This window comes from Halichoerus grypus, chromosome 2 (assembly GCF_964656455.1).
Source record: "Halichoerus grypus chromosome 2, mHalGry1.hap1.1, whole genome shotgun sequence".
In the NCBI taxonomy this organism is placed as follows: Eukaryota; Metazoa; Chordata; class Mammalia; order Carnivora; family Phocidae; genus Halichoerus; species Halichoerus grypus.
The window spans coordinates 195,927,603-195,954,463 of record NC_135713.1 but is presented as its reverse complement, the minus strand read 5'-3'; the positions used below and the strand labels follow the sequence as shown (position 1 = coordinate 195,954,463).

The 26,861-nt window shown below is 45.8% G+C and overlaps 1 protein-coding gene across 1 annotated transcript in view; it reads left to right on the top strand.

The window, feature by feature from the left end:
* PITPNC1 (phosphatidylinositol transfer protein cytoplasmic 1) overlaps window positions 1-26,861 on the top strand; it is a 239,116-nt gene that overhangs the window by 140,154 nt on the left and 72,101 nt on the right. The window contains exon 5 of the mRNA XM_036116160.2: window positions 17,566-17,637. Within this exon, the coding sequence (XP_035972053.1) occupies window positions 17,566-17,637 (72 nt within the window). The remainder of the gene's footprint in view (window positions 1-17,565; window positions 17,638-26,861) is intronic.

The window sequence follows — 26,861 nt, the reverse complement described above, 5'->3', positions numbered from 1 at the left end:
AGCACAGTTTTTCTTTCCGCCTTCCCAGTGCCTGGGAGTCTGGGTTGGTCCCTCGGGCTGCAGGTGCACTGCGTCAGGCCTGCAGTGGTCACTCTGAAGCCAGCCCCTCACCCTTGCCTTGGACTCGGCCGAGTTCTCACGCTCTCTGCCCACGACAGCTTGGGTGGAAGAGCCCACTCTTCTCTCTGACTACAGGGTCTGCTCCCTGGATTTATGACAGATGCTTTCAATTGTCTTCATCTTTTTTTTTTTCCTGTTTGAAATGCTTTTCCGTTGGCTTCTCTGTCCCCCAATGCTTTAATCCTAAATACCTCTTCTTGATGTCATTTCAAGCCCATATTTCCTGTCTGTGCCCAAAGTTTTGCCCAAAGCAAAACTTCTCCAGGGCCTGACTCTCCACTGGGGTCACCACACCCTGGCCTCCCTACCCTCCAGGGAGGCAGAGGGGCTCTGAGGACTCTAGACAGCTGTCTCTTCTCATAGGATTAGCCCAGAGCAGTGTTCATCTATTCCTAGGATCCCCTAGGTCTTGTATCTGACTGTCCAACCTATTACTGAGACCTCATGCTGCCCTCATTTGTGATAAAACCCAGACAAGAGAACTTTCTATTCAGGGTCATCTAGGGCTTCAACATGATCACAGTTATCAAAACGTAAAAGCTTTTTCATCACCGTGTATGACTGTGTGGTGAGAATTATGTGGAGATGCCATTTGCCCAGGAAGTGGAAAAAATATCTTTAGCTTGGCTATAGGAAAAAAAAAATCTTAATTACACAGTTAACAAAGAATCACACGATGACAGTTTTCCAGAGGACAGACTATCTAGCCAGTTCTTCAAAACCTGCCGGTTCTTCTGTAGTTTGTAAAGTCACAAAGGAAGGTGCCCGAAGAGACTGGCTGCCTTCCAAAGTCACTAATTTTGTTTCTCTAGAGCTAAAAAAAGGCAACGCCGGACTATGAACATAGCTCAGCAGCATCAGCTCAGCCTTGGGAGTGATAAAGGGGAAAAAAGAATTTTCTTATTTGTAAGAATTTGAAAATGTAAGCTATAGTAAGCTGACAGCAGTGACCTACATACACAGTTGCTATATATATACTTGGGGACCATGACCATCCCAGTCCACCAAAATATCTTTTCTTTCTTTCTTTCTTTTTTTTTTTACTTATTTTTTTTTAAAGATTTTATTTAAGTAATCTCTACATCCAACGTGGGGCTCGAACTCCCAACCCCGAGATCCAGAGTCACATGCTCTCCCAACTGAGCCAGCCAGGCGCCCCTCCACCAAAATATCTTTTCATAAGAATCCACAGAAGGAACAGTGACACATGGGAGGCCCGTTTGTGTTAGTGAGAATGGCTACAGTTACCCAAGGAGCGGAGGTAGTCGTGGGCTATCCGCTGTTCCCCAATATTGTAATTATTTTTTTGAAAGAGGTAGAGAAGGTAAATTTAACAGAGCAGGGAGAAGGAGAGGACTCTTGCCTGAGTACCTCGAATGGTGCTGAGGCACAATGAGAGATGGAGTTGTTCGGGGTTGGTTCAGCCCAGCCAGGGAAAAGAATCAAGCGTGCTCACAGTTGAGAATGTCTCATCAGCCACTCAGGGTGAACTCAGGTCATCTTTCCAGGAGTGCCAACAGGGAGATTGAGGTATATTTCTGAAAGCAGCTGATGGTTCTGGATAGGAATGTCACTTGAAATCTGGGCCTCGTCAGGTCCCCGATAATTGAAAGAGCTGATGGGTGCTGTGTGCGCAGACTGATGACCTCCACGCCTGTCGAGCCTTCTTGAGCTCCCCTTCCCCACCTTCCACTGAGTCCGAGCCAAGGGTGGTAGAAACCACTGAATTACGTAACAAGGAAAAAGGTGCAAGTACAGAGAAAATACACTCATACCAGAACTCTAGGATTGGTCTTGTTTGGATGGAAATGAGAGGACAAGCTGGCCGTCTCAACTATTACATAAGCTAAGAGAATAATGGTACCTAAGTATTCCTTCTTTGGAGTCGTGGAGACCAGGGTAGGGATGGGAGTAAGTTAGGAAATAACTTCTATCTCCACATCACAATTAACCCTGAATATCCAGGGCAGAACATCATTGTGGTGGGCGGTAGGTGGTGGGCAGGGCAGTGTCCTTTTAAAAAAGAGGCCATGTGAACTGGGACCTGGTAGGAACCAGGTCAAAGAAACAGTCTTCCAGTTGGGGGGCACTGAGGAGCAAAGCAGCAATTAGGCCAGAAGAGGACCCTCCCAGAGAAAGATGGTTGAAGTCAATGGAGACAGAGGTCATGGCATGAGGCTGGTGTCATAAATAGAGTCAGAATGGCCGAGTTCAGAAATCTCCAGGGGTCAAGAGAATTTAGATGGAGACAATCTACAACCATTTATACCTACCATTAAATGGTGCACCCCGACAGTTAAGCCTGGCAGCACTGGATTATGCAGAGCTACACAGATTTTTGTTATTGCAGGACTTCTCAGAGCCTTTACGATTCTGCCATACATTGTGAATCTTCAAAAAGGGACCTGCAGCACTTCCCACACTTACTTGTCCTTGGGACCTTGGATTTTGCAAGGACAGCCTTCTAAAACTTAGGGGAATGCCAGAAGCCTCTCTCCGGGTTAGAGCCATTATGCACCCACAAAATAGGTTAGTGGGTCAATTCTATTTCAGGAAATGTTATGTGCTGTAAAATTTCAGTGGGTTAATACATTGCATAATGATTACTGTTACTCAAATTCCAGTGGTTTGAAGGGCTCCCAACAGTAATAACCTGTAAATGTCTTTTCAAAGTCAGTGCTGTGAGACCACACAGCAAAGGCAGGAGTCTCCCGAGATGACAGTGAGGTCACGCATCAGATTTGCTTCCATTTAGGAAATAAACTGGTCGTACGGGGGGGGGGACCAGTTGCAAAGCGGCTTATTCACAGATGTGCCGTGGCCCTTGTGCAGGACTAGAGCTTGTCTCCCCATCCCAGCAACCCAATCTGTAGGTGCCTGTGAAGCGAGAGGCCTGGAAGGAGCAGGGTTCTCTGTCTGGTGTATCCCCTTTACATTTCCTCTAGCTCTTCCCAAGCTGTTCTTTGTACTTCAGAGAATTAATTCAGCCATCTTGGGGGGAGAGGGCAGGAGATAGAATGGGCTTCGCTACCATAACATTAGCATTTGGAAATTGTCTGCATTATTTACTTATTTATTTATTTTAAAGATTTTAAAGGCAGACACTTAACGACTGAGCCACCCAGGTGCCCCTTAAAATATATTTTTAGGTAAGGAATTTGCCCAGTTTGGTTCAGAGGGGTGGTGCTTACAGTTTTTAACTGAGAAGGCTTGTAATCTGAAAGTTTCCTACCCGGCTGTATGCCAACCTATATATTTGGGGAATCCTTCTGATGCGTACCCCTCTCTGTTATTTATGTGTAATTCTTCTTCATTTGATGCGTTCTGCCTGTCTCTTTAAATCCCTGTCCTGCCTTTATCGTGTGCAGCTCTCCTTATACACAGGCCTCCTCTGCTTATTTCTCCTTGACAGGTCCAGCTTTAGATTGCAGGAGCCCGAATTTAGTTTCCCTGCTCGATGTTCAGAGAAGCACCAGCAACAAACCTTGCCCCATTGAGAAAACATATTTTCATTCATGTCTTCGCGGCCTCTCCCTCCTGGCCTTGCTTCTTCTATGAGGTGCTGTTACTCAGCTTGTCAGAGGACGGAAGAGGCTCCAGCGATGAATGAACTAATGAATGAACAGAGCCTCAGTGCAGGGCGCAGGCTGCCGGGGAACCGGGAGAGGCTGATGTGCATTTCCGTGGTGTGGGCTGGAATGCAAGCAGATGTCTTCCTGCTGTGTCTCCAGGCTCCGCCTCCTCATGCTCCCTTCCTCTCCTCCTCCCCCACTCCTCTTTCAGGGCACACTGCTCTTCTTGGCCACCTTTTTCTTCCTATGCAGCGTATATTAGGGAAATCACTCTGATTCATCCTCATCTCTATTATTACGTGCAATCCCTTTCTCCTCTTTGTTTTAAAATATTTCTCCTCCTCCTCCTTCTTCTTTAAATCTCCACCTGGGCTCCTCTTCTCACTTTTCTGGAACTATCTTTGCAGTTTTTTTCCCAATTACCCTATGGCCGTTGCCACCCACTCTATGTATAAAGTCATACACAGCCCTTGGAACCCAAGAACCCAATGGAACCCAAATAGCTCCCCTCAGTTCCTGTGCATCTTTCCCTGCATCATGACTAAGATTCTGAGTAGATGGGAGGGACAGCTGCACATACACCTTCTTGAAATTGGTGTGCGGGGGGGTGCCTGGGTTGGGGGTGCCTCAGTTGGTTAAGTGTCTCCCTTTGGCTCAGGTCATGATCCCTGGGCCCCCCGGATCGAGCCACCGTTGGGCTCTGTGCTCAGTGGGGAGTCTGCTTCTCCCTCTGCCCCTCCCCCCTGCTCACTCACTCTCTCTCTCTCTCTCTCTCTTCCAAATAAATTTCTTTCAGATTGGAAGGATAAAATGTTCTGATGAAGAATAAAAGAAGTTGGAAGGTACTTTAAGATCTAGGTGTCTCTCAACTGCCTCTACATGCAGATTGACACCCTCCCCCCATAGTCTACTATTTTACAAATACCACAGGCTATAAGCCCCAGAGTCCGAAAAGATAGTAAATCCTAAATCCTAGACTTAACCACGCTAGCCCTGTGGAATATTCTGGATGTAAGTCTCCTGCTGGTGAACGTTGGAAACATTTGCAAGTTCATTTTTTTTTTTCAAGATTTTATTTATTTATTTGACAGAGAGAGAGAGAGACAGCAAGAGAGGGAACACAAGCAGGGAGAGTAGGAGAGGGAGAAGCAGAATCCCCGCTGAGCAGGGAGCCCGATGTGGGGCTTGATCCCAGAACCCTGGGATCATGACCTGAGCCGAAGGCAGATGCTTAACCGACTGAGCCACCCAGGCGCCCCTGCAAGTTCATTTTTATTAATGATCCCAGCTCAAGCTGAAATACCCTGTATGGCCTTGGAGTACATTTAATATGATGATATAGAATACAGTACCAGAGAATCAATGTCTTCAGGGGAATTCCATTAGAGAGAAGGTCAAGTCTATATCGAGTTTAATGTTCATTGATAGCGGAGGACATGCGTGCGTGGAGACAGAACAAGATGGCCAGAGAGGAATGCATTGAGTTCCAGATAAAAGCTAAAAGGAAATGATCTTTTGAAAGCCTATAAACACTTCATGTACCCCAAGCCAGCTTCTCAACTCTTCCATTTAACATTTTTGTGTCCAAGCCTCCTTGGAAACGTTTTGTCCTCAGACATGGAAGGATTCTGGCTGCTAACCAGGAATAAAACGTTAAGTTATTGAGGTCAGTCATTGATTTTTCAAACTTTGCTCGTCTCAATCCAGGAGGTTCCATGGATATGCCTCAACAGCCATCATGTCCCTGTATAATGCACTATTTGTAGAAAGAACTCTGGTGCCATTTAAAAAGCAGTTTGAACTACAGAACCATATCACCTCTCCGATCCTTCCTCATCCTGGAACTCTGTGAACGAGTGTGATCGATGAGACAGGAACCACTTGAAAAAGCGATTTCCCAAACTTCCCACACTTGCACCTCCTCCATCTTCTCAACCATTCTCCTTATAATATGCTCCCCTTTAAGTTAAGTGAACTCAAATTAAGAGAATTTTTAGAATACCTTGTGACTTCCATTACATCCCATACAGTTCCTTGGGGGCCTCACTGATGTGTTTATTTACTTTTTTATTGGATTTGAATTTTTTTTCTACTTACGGAAAAAGTAGATGTTTATTATAAAATACAGGCATTATAAAAATGTATATCATGGAAAATGAAAAGACCTCATGATTTCTACTGCTCTCCTCCATGAGAATATTTTGGTGTCTATCTCTCCATGTTTTCTGTGCATATACTAATGTGCTTTTTTTAACATGCTTTTCTTTCCTTTTTATAAACTGGATCATCCTGTTTTACACTTTACTTTTTTTTTTAAGATTTTATTATTTTTTAAGATTTATTTTATTTATTTGGAGAGAGAGACCACAAGCTGGGATAGGGGGAGGGAGACTGAGAGGGAGGGAGAATCATTAGCAGATTCCCCTCAGAGCGAGGAGCCTGATGTGGGACTCGATCTAATGACCTTGAGACCATGACCTGAGCCAAAACCGAGAGTCCTGACGCTCCACTGACTGAGCCACCCAGGCGCCCCTTTAAGATTTTATTTTTAAGTAATCTCTACACCCCGCGTGGGCCTCGAACTCACAATCCAGAGATCAAGAGTCAGATGCTCCACCGACTGAGCCAGCCAGGCGCCCCATACTTTGCTTTTTAAGGGGTTTAGAGTTCTCCACAATGTACTTAACCAACCCTCTACTGGTGGACTTTGGGTTGCTTCTGCGTCTTTTATAAGACCAATGATGCAGTAATGAACATTTTTTCATTCCTAATATTTTTTACACCTGAGAATTTATGCCCTTCCTTGAGTCCTGAGCAGGGTTTTGAATGTACTTTACAGCAGGAATTAATTCAAGCCATCATATTTAAAATCAATTTTTGAAAATGATTGTATCTGAAGGGTACTAGGATATTTTGGCATTTAAAGGAATACCACTGTGCATTTCTTAAATGAATAATTATTTCCCCAGTGTGTCTTTCGAGTAAACTTTTTTTTTTCTTCTTTGGGCTCGTTTGAGGTAGGGCACATCTGTCATTTGGCAGATGCACGCAGCCATATTTGCTCTGCTCTCGGTGGCCACAGGACACACTGAGAAGCAAAGCCTGTGCCTCTGTCACCATCACCCCTGACTGAGCCCTCAACTCCACTAACGTGATTTCCTAACGCTCAAGAGGCAGCAAGAGGTAGGGTCACGGGCATGAACTTCCAAACCAGACAGCTTGAGCAGAATCTCAGCTCCATCATGTACATGTGATGTGATTTGGGCCAATGACTTAAGCTTCTCATGCCTTTGTTTCTTATCTGTAAAATGAGGGTGATAATAGTACATCCCTCCTAGAGTTGTGTGAGGGTTAAGAGTTAAGAAAGAATTATTATATATCAAATACTTGGAATGGTGCCGTACTGTTACCATCATTACCTCAGTGTTGTGTCATGTCTGTCTCAGACGGGACATGAGGGATGTTGACTGTGGTTACCTTATATCATCATTTTGACCCAAAGATAATACCAAAACTTCCCTGGGCTAAGAAACATCATCATTTTGACCCAAAGATAATACCAAAACTTCCCTGGGTTAAGAAATATCATCATTTTGACCCAAAGATATACCAAAACTTCCCTAGGTTAAAAAACACCTGGGTGACTCTGTCAGTTAAGCATCCGACTCTTGAACTTAGCCCAGGTCTTGACTTAGGGTCGTGAGTTCAAGCCCCAGATTGGGCTCCATGCTGGGTGTGGAGCCTACTTAAAAAAAAAAAAAGATAAAGAGGGGCGCCTGGGTGGCTCAGTCGTTAAGCGTCTGCCTTCGCCTTGGGTCATGATCTCAGGGTCCTGAGATCGAGCCCCACATCGGGCTCTCTGCTCCGCGGGAAGCCTGCTTCTCCCTCTCCCACTCCCCCTGCTTGTGTTCCCTCTCTTGCTGTGTCTCTCTGTCAAATAAATAAAATCTTTAAAAAAAAAAAAAAAGAAACACCTGGACAGTAATAAATGTTGGCAAGCATGTGGAAAACCTAGAACCCTCACAGCCTGCTGGTGGGAATGTAAAATGGTGCCGTCATTTAGGAAAACCACCTGGCTATTCCTCAAAAGGTTAAACATAAAGTTACCATATGACCCAGCAGTCTTACTCCAGGGATATACCCAAGAGAAATGAAAATGTATGTCTACACAAAAACTTGGCAAGAATGTCCATGGCACCATTATTAATAATAGCCCAACAGTAGAAACAAATGTCCATCAGCTGATGAATGGATAAAGTAAATATGATATATCCGTACAATGGAGTACTTCTCTGCCGTAAAAAGGATGCTAATTCAGAGAATCCAGACACAAAATACCACATATGATATGATTTCATTTATATGAAATGTCCAGAAGAGACAAATCAGAGAGTTAGAAAGTTAGATTAGTGGTTGCTTAGGGTGTGCGTAATGGGGAGGTGGGAATGGGGAGTGACTGCTCATGGGTATGGGGCATTTTCTTAGGTTAAAGAAAATATTCTAAAATTAGATTGAGTTAATGGTTGCACAGCTCTGAATATACTAAGAACCACTGACCTGTAGACTTGAAATGGTAAATAATATGGGATGTGAATAAAGCTATTTAAAAAAGAAAAGAACAGGGGCTCTCGCACTCTCTCTCAAATAAATAAAATCTTAAAAAAAAAAGGAAAAGAAAAAAGAACAGAGCAATCAGGTCCTGGCTTCAGGCATGGGCCCTGGGGGCTCCACCGACTTTCTGAGAGCAAGTCATCCATCAGTCCAGGGGCCTGGAGTCCATTTTTAACAAGCCCACCAGATGAGGCATCATTAAGAAAGTTTAAGAAATCTACTGTGAGAGAGAATGTGATTTTTTACTTTACTTTGTAAACTGATGAAGGGCAGGATCAATACGCTTTTAGCTCATGGTTTTCATCATGCTCTGGGAGCTGAGGGAGGATGGCATGACCATAATGGTGATCCTCATCGTGAATGGTGCTCATTCTTCCAGAAGTCTTGCCACTGCACGCCTCTGAGGTGCAGCCCCCCAGAGAGCCTCAGACTCCACTGCCCAGACCCGGTCTCTACAGCCACCATCCGCTCTCCGTGTGCACCCGCGGGGCCTGCAGAAAGGGCTTCCAGCACCACCCAGAAACTATGAAATTCCCATGGGCTTGCCCCTTTCTCTTTAAGAGTTGCTTACATTTAGTTTTCTTCTCGTAAGTGTTTTCTTATTGCCATAGCAACCCTAATCAATCACTGGACTAAAAATAGCTCTTTCATTTTTCCAAAGCATCTCTGTAGTGAATTGAAAATCCAGCCCTGCCATGCATTTTGCATAGGCTGCTCTCCTTTCCCGGCACTGAACCCGGGAGTGCTTGGTCTGGAAATTATTCTTGCAGAAGCCCAGGTACTTCACTTGTTTTTCCTGGCATTCTTCTTCCCGACTGCAGATCCTCTCATCACTTCCCAGAGATACAAGCACACACGTTTCAGTGTTCTGCAAAGAACCCTCGCTTTCCTGCACATTTGGCTTTGGGTACTAGAGATTTCACAGGTAACCTGATGAGCGCTGTGTCCGCCATTGCGGATGGAAGGCAGATTAAAGGTACTGGGTACAGAAGAAGCTGGTTATAGCAGGGACACATGATAGCAGCCCTAGTGAGACTCTTCTGGCTCTGGAGGATCTAAGCTAGAAAATCAAAGAGGAGATGACAGGAGAGCTTTGCCTCATTTCTCTCATTTCCCCATGACACTGCTACTATTTTTAGGGGGTTAGGGGCAAAACAAACCCTGTGTGTAATAATGTGAATATCTGTTAGATTCTCCTGGCCAAACTGCTTTTCTAGGCAAGAAGAGAGAGGGGGGGGGGAGATTTTTCATGAGTAAGAAGATTCCGCATCTTTAATGGGCCCAGGGGAGGAAGGAGAGCAGGGAGGGGCTGAAGTGACTCATGAGGTCCCCCAGGCTCCAGGGGATTAGGGCACTTTATTGCCTCTCTCCCTGCCTCATCTTGCTGCTCAGAGTCACTGCCCCAATCTTCCCCCTGTAAGCAGGGTCATCTCAGGGGCTCCCAGATGCTGTTTTTTTAATGCTGTTTCTCAACTTGTCTGAGCCTTGGTTTTTGTGATAAGGCTGAGTGAACGAGCGGGCATAAAGCCTTTTACATCTAGGAAAGCAGAGAGTCCACAGGGATCCTGGTTGTGTTCTTGTTTCCCTGCCTGAAGCTGGCAGGGGGTCGAAGAAAGCAGAGAAGAGGTCAGGGTGCCAGGCCTTTAGGATGAAGGAGGACAAGGAGGATGTCGCTGGACAATCCGATGTGTCCTCAACTACACAGCGGGGCAGGCGGAAGAGTGAGGCTGGGAGAGCGCACACCTGCTCTGTGGCGTGGCCACCACCCACGTCTTGGGAAGGCCCCGTCAGGTGTCCCCGCAAGTCCACAGCCTCCCTGTGTGTCCATGCACGTATGCAGGCGAGGATCTCCCCACCCCAGCCTTTTCCTTCCCACAGAGCCTGTGGGGTTCCTTGGGGAGGGGTGCAGTGGGCTGGGCTCCTGTCCCGCCAGACACTGCCTGGCCCTTTGCTAGGTCATTTTTTTTTTTTTTTTTTAAAGATTTTATTTATTTGACAGAGAGAAACACAGCGAAAGAGGGAACACAAGCAGGGGGAGTGGGAGAGGGAGAAGCAGGCTTCCGGTGGAGCAGGGAGCCCGATGTGGGGCTCGATCCCAGGACCCTGGGATCATGACCTGAGCTGAAGGCAGACGCTTAACGACTGAGCCACCCAGGCGCCCCATGCTAGGTCATTTTGTCTTCACCCCACAGTGATGAGGTTGGTATCGTGCCCGTTTTATGGATGAGAAGACTAAGGCTCAGAGGGATCGAGGAATTTCCTCGGAGTCACACAGTTTGTGAGAAAAGCAGCTGGGGGTTGAACAACATCTGTTTTACCCCAAAGCCTGTATTCTTTCTACTGTATTCTTGCTTCCTTTTTTTTTAGAAAGATTCTACCCATTTATTTGAGAGAGAGAGAGAGCACAAGAGGGGGGAGTGGGAGAGGGAGGGATGCGGGACTCGATCCCGGGACTCCAGGATCATGACCTGAGCCGAAGGCAGTCGCTTAACCAACTGAGCCACCCAGGCGCCCTGTATTCTTGCTTCCTGTGGGCTAGGCGGGTCCTGCTCCGTCTGGATGCCCGCTCGTGGCAAACCTTAGTGCCATCGGTTACTGGCAAACGTCACCCTGGGCCGTAGGTAGTGGTCATGGACAAAGCCGTTGACATCACAGCTGGAACTACTAAGTGAGGAGAGCACAGATTCCCCGTTTTCCTGAGACCTACTCAGACTTCCACGGGAGTGATTTTTTTTATGCAGATGAAAGCCGAACGGGTGATTCTCGAGGTTAGGTGGTACTATTGGTTTTTCTATCACTGCATAACAAATTTCCCACAAACTTAGCAACTTCAAATACAAATGTATTATCTCAGAGTGTCTGCTGGGCCCAGGTTAGCTAGGTCCTGGCTCAGAGTCTCATTAGGCTGGGCTCCAATCTCATCTGAGGCTCGGGGTCCTCTTCCAGGCTCCTCGGTTGGCGGGTGTTGTAGGACAGAAGTCTGGTTTCTCGTTGCTGTCGTAGGACAGAAGTCTGGTTTTCTCGTTGGCTGGTCTCCAGGGGTCTTTCTCAGCTTCTGGAAGCTTCCCTGGCTCTAGCTACTTGGCCATCTCACCACATGGCCGCTCACTTCTTCCAAAGCGGCCAGAATCTCTGCTTCTTCAAAAAAGAAGTCTTATATAAAATGTAACATCATCTGATCGCCTTGGTAATCTAATCAGGGGGGTTACTATCCCATTATTCTCACAGGTCTTGCCCACACTTTAGGGGAGGGATCCGGCAAGGTGTGTATCCCAAGGGCTGAGAGTCTTGGGGGGCCACCTGAGAATTATGTCTGCCATGAGTGTTTTAGTCTTTCCTTCATGGGCCACATGGGACTTCAAGCGTTCAGTGCTCCCAAGTGACCATGCCCTAGAGAGCATAGGAGTCTTCTGAATCCCTTGACACCTCCCAGTTTTAGCCAATGGGTGACACTCCTGATGTCTCCCTTCAGGAGAGACACATTCCAGTTGGTTGTGTCAAGGTTCCCAATTCTTTTTTCTGCTCCCACACTCCTGACACTTCCTTCGGTGATCTGGAATCCCCCTCATTGATAGAAATGTGTCAGCATCTTTAGGGGATGCCACGTGTTTTGAGAAAGTCCAGGGTTGGAAGGTGAGGTGCTCCCTTTGAGATAGTTGAGGGTGACCAGGTGAGATGGTATGTTCCTAGCTGGATCAAAGCCCTTAGTCACAGAAAGCAGACCTGAAACAGAAGCTTTAAGGCCCGAATGTCTGGGGGACTGTGGCAGTGATGCCAGGGAGTGGGGAGGAATCCTCCTGAAGGAAATGCTGTAGCTTATCTTCTGGCTGGTGAGCCAGACACACAGTCGGCTAATTGTGGAGATAGAAAAGGAGATAAGTGTGTGACAATGGTACGAACAGAATGCTTCCTATACACATGGGATCATCATTCTGACATGGGATTTGAGATGGTCTGTGGGTAAGATTTAGGAAGGAGACTTCAGGTTGAGAGAACTGTGGGCAGAAAAAAAAAAAACATGGCAGCCAGATGTGTTCCAGGGAATGGCGAGTGGTCTTCTGGGACTGACTGTGGGAGGAATATAGGGCAGAGCCATAAAGAAAGTTAGGGTCAGATACGGAAGACTCTAGGTCTTACCTTTAAGGAGGGAAGCTGAGCCAGCAGGATGTGGGCATTCATTGGATGTGATGGGTGAGGGTAGTGGGTTGAATAGTGTCCCCTCAAAATTCATGTCCACCGGAACTTTGGAATGTGACCTTTTTGGAAAGAGGGTCTTTGCAGCTATAAGTAATTACGGACCTTGAGATGCGAGATGAAATCACACTAGGTATAGGGTGGGCCTAAATCCAGTAACTGGTATCTTAGAAAAAGAGGACACCCAGGGAAAAGAAGGTGATGTGAAGACACAGGAAAAGCTTAGAGGGATGCACCCACAAACCAAGGAACACCTGGGGCCACCAGAAGCTGGCAGAGGCAGGGAAGGGTTCTCCCTGGGGCCTTCAGAGGGAGCACAACATTGTCAACACCTTGATTTTAGACTTCTGGCCTCCAGAACTGAGGGTGTTAAGCCGCACCGCTCATAGCAATTTGTTACGGCAGCCCTCGGACGCTCGTACGGGGCAGGAGAACATTTGAACTCAGTATGGACCTTTCGGTTTGGATGCCTGTAGGACTCTTGTTGGGGGTGACCGGTGGGCAGCTGGACACGTGAGAAGAGCAGGCGGGGTTAGAGATGTCAGCTTGAACATGGTCACAGAAAAGTGAGGGGCAGCTGAGATCACCAAGGGGGAGAGGGTTCAGAGCAAAAAAATAGGGCAGAAGGCAAAACCCAGGCGACCCCTCCATTGAAGGTGTGGAGGAAGGAAGGGAAGGCAGAGAAGGAACTGCTTTTCAGGAAGGCAGAATTCTTGGCTCATACTGAACAGTGTAGAGAGTTCGTCAGGGTGTGCACAGGGAAGCAATGCTGATTTGAAAATTCCCTGACACTCGGCCATTTTCATACCCTATTGCTCTGGTCGAGAAGAGCGAGAGGTGGAAAAATGCAGACAGCAAGGATGGGCTACTCTTTTTTTTTTTTTTTTTTAAGATTTTATTTATTTATTTGACAGAGAGAGAGCGAGAGAGAGAGCACAAGCAGGGGGAGCGAGCGGGAGAGGGAGAAGCAGGCACCCCGCTGAGCAAGGAGCCCGATGTGGGGCTCGATCCCAGGACCCCGGGATCATGACCTGAGCCCAAGGCAGATGCTTAACCCGCTGAGCCAACTGGGTTACACTGTGGATACAAGGAGAAATGGGATTGATTGTAGATGAAGGAAAGAACATCACTGAGGGAACTTGATACTTGTTTTTTAGGAATATGACACTTTTCATGATATTTTTTTAGGCTGCAGGAAGGAAGCCAGGAGAAGATGCAAATAATCAATGAAACAAGTTTCCAGAGAAGAGACTTACAAATATTTTTTGTTGTGCATCTGCTCCGTGCCAGGCACTGTGCTAGGGTTTACCCGGATGATCTCATGGATCTTCTCAACACTCCTATAGAGTAGAGAAGGGCGGTCCCCATTCTGTTGTGGGGAAACGGAGACTGGGAAAGCCAAAATAATTTGCTCAAGTCCATACCTCTCAGATTTGAGCCCTGGTCTGCTGCCCGCTGTGTCTCAGTTCTTGTTACATTATTTTCCACGGGAATGCAGAAAGCAGCGTCTTTCTCTGATTCACAAAGAATAAGAAGCAGCATAAAGGAATGAGCAGATCTGCAGTGGAGGAGAGGGACGTTCTGGGTGTTTCTATCACATGGTCTTATTAAACCATGAGTCAAAATTATCCACTGCAGGGGAGGAAGAGGGAAGCCCAGGGGGTCTAGAGAAGGGAAGGGATTTAGGATAACCTCAGAAGCCAGCCAGGAAGAAGGAAAAACCTCGCTTAACTGCTAAGGCTCTACTAGGATTAGTGGGTTGGGTTTTTAGGGCAGCTAACCTGTGTGGGGTGAGCAGAACCTGATCTCAAGATGGACTTCTAGCCAGAAAGATTTTAGTGACAGCTCTGAAAATGCTCCAGGCCAGAGGTACTCCTGATTTTAACTTGAGACACCACACCTCCAGGGCTCCGAAAACCAGCCATCGGATATCCCAAGGTGATGATCAGTCCCAAACCCCTGCTATAGGAGAAGACCCTGACCAGCCTAGAGTTGACCTGTCCCATAGGGGTTTCCCCCCCCTCCCCCATTGCCTGGCCAAACCAGGTGCACTCCCAGCCTCTGGCAGGGTTACCATTCTGATATGAAAATAACCTAAGTCCTTGACTCAGAAAATAACAGCATCTGCTAATTTGCATAAGAGTTTTGCATTTCATATTTGGGCTTAATACCCAAATGCTAAAATTCATTTATTTGACCTTAGTTAGGTGGTTTAGGGGTTCAACTGATAAAAACTCCTCGCAGAACGTTCCACTCTGACACACCCAGACCCAGCTCCCCACCCAGGACGACTCTGTTCTCCTGCCATCTGGCACTCTGCACGCACTGCATTGATTCTCCTATGAATTATGGGTTAAAAAGGACCCATCAGTTTGCCGGAAGGCTTGATATTTTTAAAAGGGTCTCGGCAGGTGCATCTCCCCAAGTTCCCATGTCAAGAGCTCCGCCGTGGGGCTCTGAGCTGCTCCGATTTCTCCAGGGTCTCGATTCGTGATGAGCAGCCCCTCCTTGGAACTCCCCGGGACAGCGTGCGTGAGGGCAGCAGCTATGGAGTGAGAGTTTTGAGAGGAGACAGCAAAGAAGGTGTTAATAAATAATCGCAGAGCTTCATTCTCCGGTAAAGACAATTACTGGGATTGATTGTTTCTGTGTTTCCTTAGTCACGGTTCAGCTTGCTTGTTTCACTTGGATTAAGACAGATGAATGCCGAATGCACACAGCCATGTGATGTTGGAATTATCAATGGCACGTCCAAGGCTCCTGCCTTCTTGTACACATGCTGCTAGGGTTCTCAGCTGTGCTGAAAGGGGATCCTGGAATGGGAGGGATGAAGCATATGGGGTGAGGTATTGTGGACTCCTGAATTTTAGGTAATGCACCCTGTTTTCTTCCCATGTGTGGGGTATAGTGAGGTGGTTTTCCAATGAAAGCCTGCATCTACATCCCCTGGAAGGCTTGTTAAACACAGATGCCTGGGAGGGCGCCTGGGTGGCCCAGTCAGTTAAGCATCAACTCTTGATTTCGGCTCAGGTCATGATCTCAGGGTCCTGGAATGGAGCCCCACGTTGGGCTCCGTGCTCAGCAGAGAGTCTGCTTGAGGATTCTCTCTCTCTGCCTCTCCTCCCTCGTTCTCTCTCTCTCTCTCTAATAAATAAATAAATCTTTAAAACACACACACACAGATGCCTGAGCCCCTTCCCTAGAGCTTCTGATTCAGTGCGTACAGGGTTGGGTCCAAGAATTTGCATTTCTAACCTGTTCTAGGATGCTACTGCTGCTGCAGGTTTGGAGACCCCACTTTGAGAACCAGTGGGATAGTGATGAAGAGCGTGGACACTGGGACCAGGCCACCGGCCTTGTAATCCGGACACTTACTGTTTACGAGCTGTGTGATCATGGGCCATTTACTCAACCTCTCTGTGTCTCCGTTTCCTCATCTTTATTTATTTATAAAATAAATAAAATCTACTTTTGTGGAACATCTGTAAAACTTTATTGAGAGAATTTCAACAGTGAAGTACCCCACATAAGAGTAGTTTGCATGTTTCAGCTTGTCCTTGTTTAAATCTGGAGTAGTCCTTCACCTGCTTCTGGCATTTTAATGGGCTCTAAAAAGGGTAGACTTGGCCCCTTGACATCAGGGTCATCTTCAGTTACACCTCCAGCCTTTGCCTGAGGCAGCTCCTGGAGATCAGCTTCCAGGTCCCGTCCTTGAGCCACAGGTCCTCCTTCAAATTCCTTCCCTTGATCAGGTAGAATATCTTGACTCTCAACGTGGTGCCCCCTTTCGTTTCGGTTGCTCATCACTGGGTTGCTGCTCCCCCGCATGCTGGTTAGACGCTGGATCATCTTCTCTTTGTTTGGACGTGGATGTGGATCTGACTCGGCCACTCCTAGTTCACCCAGTTGAATTCAGCTGGCGAGAAAGCTCACGGCAGAGAGAACACGCCGCCTCGATGCATCTCCCGTTTCCTCATCTTTAAAGCAGGGATGATAACGATAGTACCTACTTCGTGGTATGTTTACGAGGAATAAATGAATGAGAACTTGAACGCGCTTGGACAAGTGCTTGGTATATAGAGTACGTGCTCCATGTGCGTTGGATAAATAAATAAAGGAGCCAGACTCAGGATTGTGAGCTTATCAGCTAGTTTCTATGACACCTGCAGCTCCCAGTGGAGTTCCTGTGTCATTTTACCTATTAGTCGTCTGTCCCATCTCTTGTGGCCGGGAAGGTTAATGCCCAGCTCAGTGCCAGCAGGAGGGAGGTGACATCAACATCCGTCAAAATCCTTCTCAAGCTACATTCACCCTTGAAATCTACTTAGTACACAGACTGTGACTCACTGAGACTGGGACAGTAGGGCAGTGTGCTTTTGGGGTTTCTCTCCCCCATGCTGCCAAAAAGAGGGGCTGCCCTTCATATTGAGCTCAGCCGCAACCTCATGCTGATTGCTCTCGTTTGTTCAACGCTTCCCCTGTGCCCAGCACTTACGTGTTTTACACATGATTTCATTTAACCCTCAAAACGTCACCCTGTCATGCTGCCGGGGTTCAGCAGAGTTAAATGACTTGACCCAAGTCACACCATCAAGTGATAAACTCAAAACCAAAACCCAGGTGTGTCTGACGTCAATCATTTGTCATCTTAAAATTCTCCTACTGTATACCACCTCCCTAGCTTTCTATGAATATTTATATCAGGGTTAAGGCTGGGTCCCCAGGTATCCAGCAGTGACAGTTTCTCCTGCAAAGGTAAGCACCCCAGAACGGGAACTGCCTGTTTCACGGTTTGCTTTTCCAAAGCCTGTCGTAGGACTCGCAGAACATACTCCTTTTAGAAATGGACAACATGCCTTCCATTGCTTGGTCATTCACTCTGGCCTGACTTCTGGATGCGAGTGTGTTCGCGTTGCCAAAGGTGGCTTTCTGTCTGAATTTGGATATTGACCTAGTATCGGGAGGAGTGCTCCCAGCATGATGGTCACATATACCATCCAGAGGCTATACGGCGAATGTGAAGAGGGGAAAAATGGTATGCTAATGAAACTTTACTTTTTTCCCATAGTGTTCCTTTCTGCCGAAATTCTCCATTCATATAGAAACCAAGTATGAGGACAACAAAGGAAGCAACGACCGCGTGAGTAGGGCGCGCCCCCCCCCCCGCCCCCCATTCCGTACTGTGCCCTCACCCCCTGGGCTCTGAGAGTCACGACTGTGCCTGGGACCTTGGAGAAGCTCTAGCATTTGCTTTCTGGGACCATTTCCCTGGGATTTCTCCCTGGAATTTCTTTGTCTAGCCTTTCTTCCCATCTTTATGTCCTTTCCATGGACCTCTGTGCAGAAATCTCGGTGACCTAGAATGATTGTCGTTGGCGTTTGAGGGGGATGGTGGGGACCTTGAGTTCCAGGATTTACTTTCAGATCACTGGATTGAGCGTACATCTTCTCAGTGACTATTAACATTTACTTAGAAAAATGAGTACAGGGATGCCTGGGTGGCTCAATCGGTTGAGCGTCTGCGTTTGGCTCAAGTCGTGATCCCAGGGTCCTGGGATTGAGCTCCATGTTGGGCTCCCTGCTCGGTGGGGAGTCTGCTTCTCCTTCTGTCCCTCCCCCTCCCTGTGCTCTCTTTCTCTCTCAAATAAATAAAATCTTAAAAAAAAAAAAAAATGAATACTACCAAATATATATGTGTGCATACTGTATAGATTTTCTGGACTATGATTGTGTTCACATATATACACTATACACATATATCCCATGTTAAAATCAGTGTACGCCTCCTGCAAATTACTAACCTTATGGGACAAGCCGAGTCTTTGTAGATCAGCCCCATACTTCATTAGTATTGCTGAGAATCCATCTTCTGACCTGGCTTTTCCCCCAGCCTCTTTCTGTTGGGGCAGGTCATTTTGAGTTGCCTTTCACTTTGGGAGTGGATTTTTTGCCCTGTCAAGAGCCTCACCCTAAGATTGGGCTCTGGGTTCCATTGGGACCCACTGAAGGAAGAGCCTGGATCTAGAAGTTGCAGAGCTTCACCTATTAATTTCTACTTCATTTACATGTTTTGCTTTTGTGGAGAAAGATGAATATTAAGATTGTGTCAAAATGGTCAAGAGCGTTTCCTGACAAGGTGACCCCTTCGGGTCAGGTCTTGATCCCAGGGTCCTGGGATCCAGTCCCGCATCGGGCTCCTTGCTCTCCAACTCTGCCTGCCACACCCCCTGCTTGTGCTCTCTCTCTGATAAATAAATAAATAAAATCTTTAAAAAAAAAAAAAGGATGAAAGAAAGAAAGTTCCTGCCTATGGCAGGAACAGATTCTTCTGGAAGCTACAGGTATATTTGTGGGCGAACACAGGTTGTCCTTTTCAAAGTGGAGTCTGCCTGGACAGAGCTAGAGTGGTTCCCAAGGGGCATCACTCAAGAGCTCTGTTTCACAGCAGCTTGGTGTGGGAGGACACTCATTCCTTCATGCAGTATTCAGCAAGGGCATATCAAGCACCTTCTCTTTTGAGTATGAGTATGTATGAGTTGCATGCAGGTATGAAAAATGCAGACTCATTTCTCAAACTTCAGGTACTCATAGCTTAGCTGGAGGAAGAACCAACATAATAAAAACATAAGCATGATAATGGGCTTCCCTCCCTTCAGCGCAGAGTTGACACTGCTAAGCCCCCAGAGTTGGAAAGACCTTAAAAAGCGGCGTTCAGTCATGACCTCTCCACGGTAGTCCCCCCCTTCTGTGTCGGGGACACATTCCAAGACCCCCACTGGATGCCTGAAACCACAGATAATACCAAACCGCATATACACCTGTTTCTTCTTATATATCCATACCTATTATAAAGTTTAACTTATAAATTAGGCACAAATAAGGGATTAAGAGCAACAGTGATCAAATAGAACAATTAGAACAATATTTTGTAGTAAAAATTGTATGAATAGGATCTCTCTCTCTCAAAATATTTTACTGTACTTTAGTCACCCTTCTTGTGATGATGTAAGATGATAAAATGCCTACGTGATGAGATGAAGTGTGGTGAATGGTGTAGGCATAGTGTCCTACCATTAGGCTGCTACTGACCCTTTGATGACAGGTCAGAAGGAGGTTCATCTACTTCCAGGCCACGGTTGACCACACGTAACTGAATCCATGGAAAGCAAAATGCGGATAAGGGGATATTACTATATTTGCAGGGACTGACGTGGCTTTTACCTGGTCACTTCATCTTCTTGAACTAAGTTAAGAAACCTGGAGGTTATCAGGGGTCGGCAGACTACTTTTTTTGTAAATCAAGTTTTCCTGGAACACAGTCACACTCATTTGGGTATTATCAAGGCTGCTTTCCTGCTCCAACAGCAGAGTTGTGTACTTGCAATAGAGCTCATATGGCCCATAAAGCCTAAACTATTTACTACCTGAAAAAAGTTTGCTAACCCCTGGTTGGAGAGACTCAAATCAGAACAGCACCCACCAGATCTCAGAATTTGACCCAATCAATAGATGTCACCAGCCGTCCCCGCCGAATGCCTTCTCCAGAATTCCTGAACTTTCCAGGGGAGAGAAGAATCCAACTGGCTGGGGTACTCTCAGGATCCCCAATGGTTAGCATCCCTTAGTGGTTGGTAACCTCAAGGGAAAAGTTTAGGACCATATCCTTGTCAGCAGCCTGAAATAAGACGTGCTTTGGTGGCCAAGTACATCAAAACCTCAACGTCTAAAATAATGTTACATCGTCCTTAAACTTGAACCTTTGTAAAATAATGACTTCTCTGATTGGGAAACTAATACATGGTTATTAAAACTTGGGAAATGCAAAAGAGGCACCCCTCCCCCCCAAAAAAGAAAAGAAAAACCAATAGTTTTTCTATAATTCCAAGATTACTGCTGATAGCACTTCATGTTCATGGGGCAGATCACCATAAATTTATTTTTTAGCCAGTTCTCCCAAAAATGAATCACACAGTGTGCTGTTTTTAACATGTCATGAGGTATCCTTCCCTGTATGATTTTTAAATGGCTGCATTGTATTCCATACTTAAGTGTACTGCTTTAAACAATTGCCGGACACTTGATATTGAAATGGGCTTGACTGTTTTGACTTTTTGATGTAGCTGAGGACCATCAGGGAAAGGCTGATACAGAGCAGACGCACCTGAACTGCGTTAGCCAGCCCAATCTGAAAACATGGCGTGGGGAATGTTTTCGAATGTCTTAGTCTTTATAAACACATTCCCTTGCTTTCTCTTTTTCCCTGTGGTTCTGTCCTCATGAGTAGGTAGAACCTGCCCCATTTGTAGAGGTGTGAAGGGATGTGCAGGTTCATCATGATCCTTATAGGTTGATAGGACCAGCGTGATCTTCTGGTTTATTCTCTCTGCTCAATTCAACTAGTCAAAAAACATGTACATGGTTGTCATTTTATTATCCCGTATCCCTTTGTGGCGGGTGCTAAGTTCTTTTTACTACTCTGGTAGGACCTTAAAATCCCAGGTTAGCCACCTGAAAGTCAGGATCCATGGTTGGCATCAGCATCCTCCATCCACATCCTCTGTCCATGCTCTCTGAGATTTAGTCTAGCCCATAAGAGGAGCGCTGAGCACTTGGGTGCTTGTAGGTGGTCCTTGTCAACACAATTTGCTTCCTCTGGGAGAAATGTGAGCCCTGGCCCCCTGTATTGCCTCCTTCTCCCCAGCTTGCTGACTCTGAGACCACCCGTGAGGCCTGCACCACATCTCTCTGTCATGGCGCCCAATTTGTCCAGGTTCCCATCCCAGCCTCTGCCTGGCTGCACTCCATAGATCCCCAGGTCTTGCTTCGGAGGCCACAGGACCAGACAGACCAGCCCTGGCCTGATCAAACTTCTTGGTCAATTCACCTTCCTCCGATTTCCATATTCAACAGCAGCTGTTGGGTCACCCAGCTGCTTCGAGGTTGGTCCCAGGGAGGCGGAAAAGGAAGACTTCATTGGTTTTCATTCACACTTGTTACTGCTTCAAAATCAGAACATGGCAAATATATATTTATGTAATAATACTTACTTTCATTATTAAAAGATAACTTTGTCCAGGGGTTCAAAACTAGAGCCTCAAGCAGATGTCGTGTGCCGGCATGCTCTTTTTCTGTCCAGGGAGGAGTACGGAATTGTTGGTGGGAGGCAGAGTTGCTAGAAAATGTAGTGCAGTAATGGGTATTTCTCCGGTCTCATTGCTTTGCCAAATTATTTAATAAACTCAGTTTATTTCTTTGCATTTTCTGGGTATATAGTCTTATCATTCAGCTAGCATCCTTCATACCGTTATCTGCACCCTGTTTCCTCCTCTACCTGCCAGACACGTAATGAAATTGATGTCGGACGATAAGAAGCAATAATTAAATTGAAAGACGCTAGTGATAATCATATTGATTAGTGATTGAATAGAGTACCTTTTTTTTTTTTAAAGATTTTATTTATTTATTTGAGAGAGAGTGAGTGAGAGAGACAGCACATGAGAGGGTCAGAGGGAGAAGCAGACTTCCTGCTGAGCAGGGAGCCCGATGCGGGACTCGATCCCGGGACTCCAGGATCATGACCTGAGCCGAAGGCAGTCGCTTAACCAACTGAGCCACCCAGGTGCCCTGAATAGAGTACATTTTGTTATCCCATTATCCATCACCATACAAGTAATTTTTTTACGTGACCCCATATTTAGTTAAAAAAAAAAAAAAATAGCAGTGGGATGACTGGCTATAAATATCTTCTCCTTGTTAAAATAAAACTCATATTTATGATTGTGAAAACCTGTAAGTTGTGATTACATTAACCAGGACACAGTGGGAAAGTTGTCTTAAATTGAAGCCCATTTATTTTATGCGCATAATAATGAGAATTATTTAGGTTTTAATTAGTGCTGGGGAGGACGGCACCATGCCAAGGTAGGGTTCTGTTGTTTGTCTGAGGCCATAAATCTAGATCTGGGAGAGAAAGTGCTTTACACACATGTGGCAGCCGCTGCCGGGTTACTGTGGCTCCGTGGGGTTAATGGGGAGCAGACTCGCCTTTATTTCCTCTTCCAAACAAAGGCAGCACCATTTAATGCAGTGGCTCTCAACCTTGGCTGCACATTGGACTTACCTGAGAAATTTTAACAACAGCTCCTGGCTGAGTTCCATCCCTCTGGGATTCTGATTTAATTGGTCCTGGGTGCAGACTGGTCTCAACCAGCCAGCACACGGGAAGGATAGAACACTATGCCTCTAGGAATGCCAAATTCTGCAACTGCGAGTGTCTGCAGTTTTAGAAAGTCCATCCTCTAGTTAATGGAGGGGAGATGCAAACCCCCCCCCCCCCAATTTGGGGATCTAGACCAATGATTCTCAATGGAGGCTACATATTAAAGTCACCTGGGAAGCTTTAGCACTCCCTGATGCCACTGTCCCATCTCCCGGGGTTCTGATTTCATTGGTCGGGGGTGGGGGTCCAAGCATTGGGATTTATAAAGCTCTCCCAGGTGAATCTTGGGGGGGGTCAAGGCGGAGAAGTACAGGTTTTAAAAGGAAATATTAAGTGCTATTTAAAACCAACTGTGGGGGTGCCTGGGTGGCTCAGTCGTTAAGCGTCTGCCTTCGGCTCAGGTCATGATCCCAGGGTGCTGGGATCGAGCCCCGCATGGGGCTCCCTGCTCTGCGGGAAGCCTGCTTCTCCCTCTCCCACTCCCCCTGCTGTGTTCCCTCTCTCGCTGTGTCTCTCTCTGTCAAATAAATAAATAAAATCTTTAAAAAAATAAAAAATAAATAAAACCAACTGTGAAGACAGGAAATCAGGTACTCCCAATTTCTTCACTGCTTCATATCCCTGGAAACAGAATAGTTTACAAAAAGCATGTTTATATAACCACCAGCACCCCCCACCCCACCCCCCCACACACACAATAAAAGGGCCTTAGGGCACCATATTTATTCTTGTTTGCCCATTATTCCTCAGCAACAAAACTCCTCTGAGCAGATGGGAAGAATGCCCAGCTTAGTTCCTGGAAGCGTGAGTCTGGTCCTTCACAGAGCTCTCCTTGGAGGCTCCCTAAAAGTGGTATGTGGATCTATTTAGTTTCTAGTTGTAATCAAAGAACACAAAGTTGTTCTTTGTGAAACAGAAAGATCAGTATTGAGGTCTCAGCTGCGCCGTGACCTTAGGCAATGGTTTCTTTATCAAGAAAATAGAGTAAATAATGCTTGCATCACAGCGTGGAGGATTCAGACAGGTTCATTTACCTGGAAACACTTCATAAACTGTAAAGTGCCATGAAAATACTAGGTGCTTCTTCTGTCACGGTCATACCCGGGAATTAACTGTATTGATGATCTCCTAACGAGACTCTGCTTTCGTCTGAATTGCCAATAAGCCGTTTCTTGTTCAACAAATGTTGAGTGCTAATGGGCCAAGCATTATAAGAAGCGGTGAGGATGCAGCAATAAGGCAGACAAAGCCTCTACTACTCCTGGAGTGGGGAAAAGCGGATAATAAGCAAGTAAACAATTCCAGCTGTAGTCAATGCAAAGCAGGCAAGAAATAGGGTGGAGGGGGTACTCGGTTTGAAGCCAAGTGGTCAGGAAATGCCTCTCAGAAGAGGTGATAGGTCCAGGTGAGATGTGAGCATGGAAGAAGCCAACCATCTGCAGGGTTGTCCAGGACAGGAGATTGTTAGGGGCTGAGGTGTGTCCTCCCAGAATCCCTATGTTGAAGTACCTCAGAATATCACTGTGTTTGGAGATCAGGCTTTGAGGAGGTGATTAAGTAAAATGAGGCCATTGGGATGGGCCCTAATCCAACCTGTTGGCCTTAAAGAAGAGAAAACTTGGACACACAAAACTCGGGGCGCTTGAGCCCAGAGGAAAGACCATATGAGAAGACTGCATGAGAAACACAGCAAAAAGATGGCCACCTGCAGTCTGAAGGGAGATGTCTCAAAGAAACTAAACCTGCCAACCCTTTGATGGTGGACTTTGAGCCTCCAGAACTGTGAGAAAATAGGATTAGGTTGTTTAAGCCACTCAATCTCTGGTATTTTGTTATGGCCGCCCTAGCAAGCTAATGTAGGGACAATAAAGGCCAAGGCCTCAGCCTCTGACATGGCCTGGCACATTCCAGAAAACCAGTGGCCAGAGCATTAGCTGGTAGGAAATGAGTTTTGTGGGTTTTTTTTTTTTTCTTTTAAGTATCAGGGGCGCCTGGTTGGCTCAGTAGGAAGACCTTGTGACTCTTGATCTCAGGGTCGTGAGTTCGAGCCCTACACTGGGATTACTTAAATAAACAAACGTTAAGAAAAAAAGTATTGGAAGCCAGATGATGTAAGACCTATGAGCCCATGGCAAAGAGTTTGGATTTTAGTACAGTGGGAAGTTATGCAAGGATTTTAAACAAAGACAAAACACGATATTTATGGGGTTTTGAAATAAACTTTTTGGTTTGGAATAATCTTAAATTTACACTAAATTTGCAAAGATAGTACAGAGAGTTCGCATGTACCTTTTATCCAGCTTCCCCTAGCGTTGACATCCCCTAACGATGACCCTGTTACATTTCTCAAAACTGCGGACCTGGTTCAGATTTCACCAGATTTTCCCACTAAAGTCCTTTTTCTGTTCTAGAATCCAGTTTAAGAGACCACGTTACTTTACGTCATTTATGTTTTTAAATGTTTGCTCTAGCCGTTCTGTGGAGAATGGGGGGTAAGAGAGCAAGATGGGAAGCAGGGAGTCTAGTTGGCAAATGATCGCAATCATCCAGACCAAAGGTAATGGTGGCTCGGGCTGGAGAGATGACAGTAGATAAAGAGAGCAAGGATAGATGTATTTTTGGAGACAGACTGATTTTCTGTTGGACTTGACGCACTAGAGGGGGGCAAAAGAAGTCTGACCTCAGGATATCCAGCTTTGTCTACTGACCCTGATTGGCATGGTGGGGAGCAGGGGAGAGAATCAAGAGTTCTACTTGAGACACATTCAGTTTGAGGTGCCATTGAGACTTACAAGTGAAAACAGCAGGTGAGGAGTTGGATGTATGAATCTGGGGTTCAGAGAGAGGTGTAGGCCATGATTCAGAGAATGAAACGAGGCAGGTTATCTAGGGAGAGAAGTGATAGCAAAAAGAAAGCTCCGAAGCTCCAGGATGGAGAGCACCCTGGTCCTGGGAAGGACCTTCCCTTCCCATGGCTTTCAAGTCCAGCTTCTGACTATTATCTTCTCTAAGACTCATTTTCCAGGCAGTTGGGGGGCTTGGTCAGTGGAGCAAGCAACTCTTGATCTCGGGGTTGTGAGTTCGATCCCCCACATTGGGTGCAGAGATTACTTTTAAAAATCTTAAAAAAAAAAAACAAAACACTAATTTTTAATCACAAAATTGGGTTTGGTTTTAGGGAATTAGATTATCTCATTAACTGAGAAATCTAGTTTCTTCTCTTGGGTGGGTGCCTTCTTTCAATGAATTGAGTAAACATTTCAATTCTTTGACTTTGCCTAACTTGCATTGCCTTGGGGAATTGGCCAGAAATGTTCTCCTCCTGACCACAAATAGCTTCCACTGGTAGACTGACAAAAAGGGAATTTTATCATAAGAACTCTGTTTATTGAGGATTTATTATTGCAATAGTCATCATGAAGTTTGTTTCATTATTAGTATTACTTTTGTATTTTTAACATCAAGAGGGCAACGTGGATGGATGTAAGGTAAAATAATTTATTTACAGATTTCAAAGTTTGCTAAAATTAATTTGTACAGTAAGGTGGCGGTGAGAACTCTAGAATCCATATTTACAGGTCTCTGAAGCTGATTATCTTTTCCTCAAATGGCTTCTCATTGAGGCTTACAGAAAGAAAAAAAACATTTGCTTTATTTTTAGATGTGATCTCTGGTGTCTTCAACTTTTATGGTTCTGTTTTTAACCTTGTATTATTATAACCAGCCACCTACAAAATCTGCAATTTTCTCGAATAAATCAGTACGTGCTAAAAAGAAGTTTGCACAAAACACCCCCATTTGCAGTTTCGAAGGATTATTATCCACTTTGGTCCATGAAGTGGAAAGTCAATGTCCTTGCTCACTCGGTGTCTAATAGTATCATTTTGAGGACAATGGGAAACAGATCATGTTTGATTCCTTAAGACGGTGCTTTTGCTATTTGTGGTACAATTTGTGATCTGAGAGGCTAGATGTAAAGGACGTGAGCAAAAGCAGCATCTATCCAGCTAGCTTTGTAATTCTCAAAGTTATAGTCAGAATAGTCAGGCTATATTAATAGATATAGCTTAAAGCAGTATTTGCTTTCTGTCGAGGCTTGGTTCACTGACGCTGTGGTAAATCCAAAAAGACTTGACTGTTAGTAC